Source organism: Cladosporium halotolerans (genome assembly GCF_011745625.1).
Source record: "Cladosporium halotolerans strain TM138-S3 chromosome Unknown Sca18, whole genome shotgun sequence".
NCBI lineage: Eukaryota > Fungi > Ascomycota > Dothideomycetes > Cladosporiales > Cladosporiaceae > Cladosporium > Cladosporium halotolerans.
Window position 1 is genome coordinate 98,485 of NW_027191469.1, and position 7,708 is coordinate 106,192.

General features: G+C 56.5%; 2 protein-coding genes across 2 annotated transcripts; both read right to left on the bottom strand.

The window, feature by feature from the left end:
- Window positions 1-315: 315 nt before the first annotated feature.
- WHR41_05969 (uncharacterized protein) lies at window positions 316-3,627 on the bottom strand (the record flags this gene model as incomplete). The annotated part of the gene is made up of 2 exons (XM_069374574.1): window positions 2,471-3,627; window positions 316-2,417 (listed from the first exon to the last, which is right to left on the bottom strand). The coding sequence occupies exons 1-2, from the start codon at window positions 2,790-2,792 to the stop codon at window positions 316-318; spliced, it is 2,424 nt and encodes an 807-aa protein (XP_069228723.1). The 5' UTR covers window positions 2,793-3,627.
- Window positions 3,628-5,014: 1,387 nt separating this feature from the next.
- On the bottom strand, window positions 5,015-6,999 carry WHR41_05970 (uncharacterized protein). The gene is made up of 4 exons (XM_069374575.1): window positions 6,419-6,999; window positions 6,274-6,361; window positions 6,030-6,212; window positions 5,015-5,977 (listed from the first exon to the last, which is right to left on the bottom strand). Exons 1-4 carry the CDS (start codon window positions 6,491-6,493, stop codon window positions 5,235-5,237), a joined length of 1,089 nt encoding a protein of 362 aa, XP_069228803.1. The 5' UTR covers window positions 6,494-6,999; the 3' UTR covers window positions 5,015-5,234.
- Window positions 7,000-7,708: the final 709 nt, after the last annotated feature.

Below are 7,708 nucleotides of genomic sequence, written 5' to 3' on the forward strand. Positions count from 1 at the left end.
CTTGCAACGTGCCTTGGATTACGATTCGGCGAAATCAACAATGACAACGGACGGCTTAACAAATTTGGTAGATCTTCTCGTTTCATTTCACATCGTCTCTAGTCTAATTACAATTAACAGAACAAAAGCCCCTCGACAAAAGGAAGTAGGCAGGTGGGTGGGTGAGTAGCTAGGTAGGTAGGTAGGTAGGTAAGTTTGCGCGCCGGAGCCGCTAATGATACCCAAGCAGAAAGAATCAATAAGGAGAGAGATATACACTAGAAGGAAAGAGGAAGCTCATCCCGTTACTCTCCCTCACCACCGCCCGCTCTCGCATCAGTTCAAATACCCATAATACTCCAACAACTCGTCCTCCCCGATCTCGCTAAACGTACTGCTGTACGTGCTGCTTGCGACGCGCGAGGACTTCGTCATCGTCCGCGTCGGCATGCCCAGCCCCATCGCCTCGCCCTCCGGGAAGTAGACGTGCACGGTCTGCATGCTGGGGCTTTTGGCGTCGTCGAAGGCCGCGGACTGGTGTGGCGGGGGGAAGTCCTGGGGCGTTTCGGCGCCGCGGTCTTCGGCGGGGGAGGAGGCGCGCGAGGAGGACGTACCGATGGAGTTTTGGGCGGCGTGGGCGGGGTTGGGAGGTGTTGTGTTGGTGGTGATGATGGTGGTGGTGGTGTTGTTGTTGTTCTTGTTGCTGTCCATCGAGGTGTCTAGAGGAGTTGGGGATGGCTTGCGTTGGCGAAGGGAGGGCCGAGCTGGGAGAGGGCGTTCGGGCGCGGGGCTTGGGTTACGTGTGAAGAGGTCGCGGTCGAGGCTGGTGGTGCTGAGGTTCGCTTTGGAGGAGAGCTGCGTAGGGCGCTGGGCGAACGGGTCGGAGGGTTTGGCCGGGTCGTTGGGAGGAGTGTCGATTTCGAGACCGAGGATTTTGGCGGCTTTGGCGCCTTTCACGTTGAGCCTGCGCGGGGTGTCGCTGTCGGAGGTGTCATATTCGCGGTCGAAGCGCTTCGTGTGCTGAGTGGGAGCGGACATGGGGGTCTGGCGGCTGAGGGCTTCGGTGCTGCGGTGGGTGCGGAGGGGTGGAACGTAGACTGTGTTCTGAAGGATGGTCGTGTCCGGTGGTGGGGTGGAAGCGGGCGGCTTTGTCGAAGATGGTATTGGTGCAGGTTTGGCCTCATCAATACTTGATAATGAAGCCTTTGCTTGAGATTGTCCGGAAGTGAGCAGTGAGTCCTTTCTGCGATTGAGAGCCTTGATCTTCGCAAGACAAATGTCCATTGAAGAGCAGATTGTTGACAGAGACATGTGCTGGTCCAGTAGTGTGTTGACGTACTCCGGTCCAGGCTTCTGCTCGCGAAGTCCCTGAGTGATAGCGGCGGAGAGATCCTGGCGTGCTTCGCGCAGACTTGCATACCGTGTACAAAGAGCGTCCATCTCTTCTGTCAGATCCAGAACTGATGCAATGACGGCCGCCATTGGATCCACTTTTGGCGTTGGTTTCTGTACCAACGGCTTGATCTTTTGTACCTCCCTGGCTATGTGTGTCCTGGCTTGATGCGTTCTCCTATCCAGGCTCGAGCTCACGCTGACACTTCTCTTGGGTCCGCCAATTTTGAGAGCTGCTGGCTTCAGGCTCTTGCTTGCCTGCGAAAATGTAGGAGATGGCGGTGTAAGGTTCTTATCATTTGCTGCGACAGGCGCCTCCGCTTTCAAATCCTTTGGTGCGGCAACAGGCTTAGGAAATTCTGCCTGCTTCCGAGCAGGAGGGGCACTATCCTTTTTTTCCGGAATGACCAGGGCCGGCAGGGCCTTCTGGTATCTTGAAGCCGGTAATGTCAGAGGCGGGACTGGATTCTGAGCGATTACAGCCTTCTGCCGGGCTTTAAAAGCTGCGAAATCGTTCTCCACGTCTTCGATTGGTGACATTCCCATGAGCCTCCGCATCTGGGCGTCCTTGCTCAGAGGAAAGTAGGACTTCCTATTGGGATCCAACGAAGAAGGCGTGACGAGGGGCACAAGGTCCGTGACAGAGTCAGACCTGAGTCCAGCGGGAAACGCACTTCCTGGAGTCGGCGAAAGAGGAGTGCTTTGCGATCGACCATGAGAAACGTCGAGATATGCGCGTCCATCGGAGCTTTGAGGCGGAGGAGGTAGCGGTTTGTCATCGAGGGCGCTGCTGCGGAGCCTGTGTCTACGCTCGTGTTTCGATTCTACCACGCTGTCGCGACTCTTGTCGTCGTACCAGGTTTCTCCGGGTCCATGTAAAGGTTTGGGCGCTTTTAGGAGAGCGGCGTTTGCAACAGGTGCACGACCGTTGGGATGCCTTTCGCTTGAGCCCTCTCGAACGATGTCTCCTGGAGCGCTTGATGATCTTCCATGTCCGCCATCGTCTGAGACCCTCGGTTTGTATGGCAGAATATGAGGAGGGCGATCTTATCAGCAGTCAGTAATTGCAAGAATACCAGTGGACTCTCGACAGACTCACTGGACGTGTTATTCCCGTAAGCTTTCGTGATCTTCGAGCGGTTAGGAGGGACGGCCTGAATGCGAGGCACAGGATTGTTGCCAGTCCGCGCGAAAGGGGTTCTTGTCAGCACATCACGGCGTGAGGCATCATCAAGAGACACAGAACGTCGCTTGCTGATGGATCCAGCTCGGCCGAGCGTTTGTTTCTGAAGCGTCTTAGGAGACACCTGCTGGCGCTGGTCGGCCACTGGAAACAGACGATAGCCAGATTTGTCGGCGGCCTGTCCAACCTGGGGCGGGTGGAGCTGCTGGCGTTGGGTTCCTGTTCCAGTTTGGTCCATATTCTCCAGTCTGCTGGCGCGCTCTCAGCGCGTTCTTCGTTGTCAGAGTCAAAGCAACCGCTCCGGGTTTCAATATGTCGCCCACTGTAAGAACCGGCAGTGTGTTTTAGGGCTTAGCCATGTGGCCAGGTAGAAGAGCTTGTCGGACTGATGGAAGAAAAGGAGTGGTCAGGAAGGCTTCGTTTGAGATGCAGAGACCGGGCCAGTACATGACATAGAGCACGGGATCCGATAGTCGACGACTCGAAACACGCTTCCGTTCAGGCCGGGGTATCAGAGAGGCGGGTACACCTGGCGAAGGCCAAGAACGCTGCTTTGCGATAGCATCAAGCCAGTGGCTTTGGCGAGGCGGAAACCATGTCGTTATCGCTGTTCAACATCACATAGCCCTCGAAGACTATAGATCCGCTCGCAGGCGGTTCGCAGACGGCACGTCGATCATGGCCGGGCACTCTTGCTTGCGGGCGAGGGTGGCACGCTCCTGTGATCGCCTCCCGCGTGGTCGTGCGTAGTGGCCGTGGCGTCGAGTAGCTTCCTCACGGCCCATGCCCAGGTCTCGTTAGGCCACGATTAGGCCACTGAAGAGAGCAAATGCGGCCGCGTTAGGCGGGAAGTGCGCCATAGCCTGTTTCAAGTTGTTCGGCAGGCCCGGACCCTGTGCCGACCCGAGCAAGGGCTTGCGCCAGCGATCTGTCGGTGCTCGACGTACAGATATATATATTAATGTGCGTAGTGCCGTTTCAACCTGTCACCCGAGGCCATGGCGCAGCTGTATAGTATGGGCAGACGTCGGCTCCAGTGGGGGACATCGTGGCGTTATTGCGGGACGAGAGCAGGTGACGTGCGAGGAGGAGTTGCAAGGCCTGATGAAGCCAGCCACCCTGAACGACTCCGAGCTCGCACAAGTCCCATGCCCTCCCTCTTCGTAGCCTTCGCACCGGGCCCAGACTTGCGGGAGCGAAGAGGGAGACAAGTCGCTAGTGCATCGCGCCTTTTAGCACTGAGTCTGTTGGCAGCACATCAAGCCTCTCCTCCAGCTGCATCAATAGTGAAGCAGGCGTTTGTGCCTGACTGGGCTGCCATGGGCGATCTAGCGCCAACGTTTCGTCAACGTAGAAGATCTGCACTCGTCTTCGATTCAACATTTGCGATTCGAAACACCAGCTCCCGCGATCTCTGGCTCACTTCAAATCACCACGCGGACAAAAATGGTATACTGTGCACCGGCCCCGCGAAGTCGGCACGAGCAATTTCGTTCAACGTGGCCGTTGCCAAATGCAAAAATGTACCACGACTCGCACACCACAACCGACCTCCTGCCCTCGGCATTACTGATCAGCCAAGCGAGTTGTCAGAAGAAAAGCCATATTAACAGAAAGCCCTAGCAGGCCAGCCTCCACGCGAAGCAATCGCATCCTACTCATGCACACCGAACCCTGTCGCTTACACCCAAACCCCAATGCTATCAACCCTACCTGCAGAAAAAGTGACACCTTCTTCTCCATCCCCTGCAGTAGTCTCTTCCCACGTGGTTCGCACACCTTCTGCCTCCGGCCTAAGCCACGGCAGAGCAGATAGCGCGAGCGTAGTGAAACGCCACCCGCAGGCTAGGAGGAACGGCTGCCAGCCAAGCCTTGCTCGCTTTTCGTATACAGAAGTCTGTTCTGCCCGGAAGAGGATCCTGCCCGGCGTTTCTCGCTGTCCTGCTCGAGTCTTTCGGATCGCTGCAGGAGCACGATCCCGACCGTCACTGCCGGCATGGCGATGTCTGGGTGGCCTTGCGCTTTTTATCCGCCTGGAGTCCGTTTCGGCCAAACACAATCTCTCTGGTGCTCCTGCAGCGGACTCCAGTCGTTCATGCAGCCCCGATCCGTGACCATCGGCAGCCACTTACTATAATGGCTCTCCATGCCTTCGCGTCTCAATAGTCCAGTCACTCGTCCACTCCTGCTTGACTCTTTCCAGCCTCTAGCACGTCCACGATCAAAGACTATCGGCACGCCGCCGCATCGCGCTGATCCCTCAATCTGGCCCCGGCGGCGAGACAGAGCACATCGGCTCGCGCTCGCGAGAGCGAGCGACGGCAACGGGAAGCGAGAGGCCGCCTTCCTGCACGGCAGGACGAGGCGGCCACCGACTTCCGGGCCCGACCGTCTGTTACACGACGGGAGGGATAGCCCGTCGGCGTGGAAAGATCAACAGGACGTTTGGGCAGGCTGTCGTATTTCGAAACAAATCCACATTCGCATTGAGGCTTTTTCTCTAACAAGCTAAAAATCACAGGCTTTCTATTTGTAAACTCTGCTTGCTATGTTCACGGCTTGTACGTGGGAAGAGTAAAAGGTAAAAGAAGCGTCATCGCTCATCGTCGTCATCGTCACATCACTCTCGTCTCGTCTCGTCACCTATCGGCCGCGTCCAACCAAAAGAAGACGTACTAGCTTAAGCACGCTTGCCGAACTGCGCGTCGAAGTTGGTGAGCACCAAGCGGTACCTGACGTCCTTGTTGTTGTAGACGCGCTCGACGACCTCCTTGCAGCCCTCCGCGGAGATATCGACCTTGTCGATCCAGGAGTGGATCTCCTGCTTGCTGGCGAGGTCGAGCATGGCGAGCATCTCGGGGCGGTTGCCGATGTGCGAGGCGCCGATGTAGCAGCCGTTGGGCGCGAAGGCCTGGGCGGGGATGCGGGGCAGGGGCTCGTCGCCGAAGCCGACGTTGTGGAACTTGCCCATGACCTTGAGGGTGCTGAAGTAGGCGGGCAGGTCGAACTTGTGGGTGGCGTCGGCGCAGTTGAGGATGAAGTCGAAGGCGAAGGGGTACTTCTTGTGCCAGTCCTTGTCGTTTGTGACGACGAACTCCTTCGCGCCCATCTTCAGGGCGTCGTCCTTCTTGTTCGGGCTGTGGGAGAGAACGGTGACTTCGGCGCCGAGGGCAACAGCCCACAGCACGGCGTAGTGGCCGAGACCACCCATGCCAACAATCGCGACCTTCTTGCCGGGTCCAGCGCCGAGCCTGACCAGCGGGCTGTAGGTGGTGAGACCGGCGCACATCATGGGAGCGGCGTCCTCGTTGGTCATGTTGTCAGGGATCTTGAAGGTGAAGTACTCGTGGGCACGCATGTGAGAGGAGTAGCCACCCTGAGAAAGGATGCCGTCCTCGTACTTGGCGCCGTAGGTGTCGACAGCTTCGGAAGAGTCAGAAAATGAGCACAATGCCTTCGGGAAAACATAGCTTACCGTTGGGGCAGTAGTTCTCCTGGTCCGCCTTGCAGTTGTCGCAGGTCAGGTCGGCCTGGATCTGCGCGCCAACACCGACTCTGTCGCCAACCTTGACGGTCTTGACGTCCTTGCCGACCTTGATAGCGCGGCCAATGACCTCGTGGCCGACGCAAAGAGGCATGGGAGCATCGCCCCAGCCGCCTGGAAGACTGTCAATATCATGCTCTTAAACACATTCTTGTTCCATCTTGTGGAGACTGACCGGAGATGGTGTGGACATCAGAGCCGCAAACACCGCAGGCGTCAATGGCAATGTCAATGTCGCGGTCACCGAAGGTCTTGAGAGGGAACTAAAGGAGATGTGTTAGTTGGATAATGCTTGAGGCTTTGGCGACAAGATAACATACCTCCTTCTTCTCAAACTTGGTCCACTCCTTCTGGCTGTTGACCATGAAGCCAGTGGCAGTCTCCGGGTAACCCATGATGATGATCTCGTGTAGGATAAGTTAAAAGATATGGTTTGGGTATCACAAGTAAGAGTACAGTATGGTGGGAAAAAAGCTGAGACAGGAAGGAGGAAGAGGACAAATAAAAGTAGTCTTCACCCAACGCAGGTCAGCTCCACGCGCAGCTGCAGCCGCCGCTGTGACCTCATGAAGGGTAAATGCTCTGATTGACGCATTATCTTGGGCCGAGCAACCGGCCAGATCTCTCCACCTGGCTTTCGCCCAGCCAACCTGACCCCACTACAGCACGCCTCGTGAAGTCTTGGTGAAGATATCGGGCTTGCAGACACCGACGAGGCATCCGCGACGCTTTCAACCATCGAACGGCTCCTCGAAATGAAGTAGCAGCGCTCAATCTTCTGGACCCGTGTCACCAGCCGCAGTGTCGTCATGAATATGACAGATGTATTCTGTTGTTGACGGTCCATATCCCGCGTCCGCGGGGCAGGTTGAGGTGGGGCAGATCTCGATTGCCGACGTCGGCAACTCAAGATATGGTCGTCACGTGGCGACATTGGATGAAATACCACCAACATAATGCCATCAGCACTGAGAGCGAGAGTAACCTGTAGGTATTGGATCAAAGACTTTGCAGGACCTCGACATCGATTTCGTCGTCTTTGCGGCAAACAGTGAAGCCTCCTGGCGACGTAATCGATGAATCCACACGGTCTCACTTTTCTCCGATTCATCCAGAACTGCGTGGGGGGATGGCATGCACGCTGCGATACTCCAATATTGATGATCCTGGGGACCCTTCATTTTCTTGCTGGAGAGCAGCATGTATATCTCGCAGCGTACAAGACTTGGGAGGTTCTGTCGCGAAAATGCCTCGATGACTTGCGACTAGGACGTCGCTGACAGCCTGCGGATTGTGACCTCGCCAGGCGTCTGTCAAAGCCCCAGATCCTTGAGAAATATAGGAAGCGTGTCGGGCATTAGACATACCCGAGGTGCGTGTGCTTTACTCTCCTAGGCTCTCATGGATGGATCGATGCGGTCGATGAGGCGCTGGCTTAGATGCAATACATTGTAACGCATCCTACAATGGGTCAGTCGTCTCGATCGGGTTCTTCGCATACCATTCTTTCAGCGTAACGAGCGCCTGAGCTCCGCTGTATCGAATCCTCAGCAGGTGGAGGGCCTTCCGGTCATGATCCTCGTAAGCAGTTGGGATATCGATAGCCGCAA

Coding starts and splice junctions, on each gene's coding strand:
- WHR41_05970 (XM_069374575.1), bottom strand. CDS start 6,493: ATGGGTTACCCGGAGACTGCCACTGGCTTCATGGTCAACAGCCAGAAG. Junction 6,213..6,273: donor TGATGTCCACACCATCTCCG/GTCAGTCTCCAC, acceptor ACAGTCTTCCAG/GCGGCTGGGGCGATGCTCCC. Junction 5,978..6,029: donor GGAGAACTACTGCCCCAACG/GTAAGCTATGTT, acceptor ACTCTTCCGAAG/CTGTCGACACCTACGGCGCC.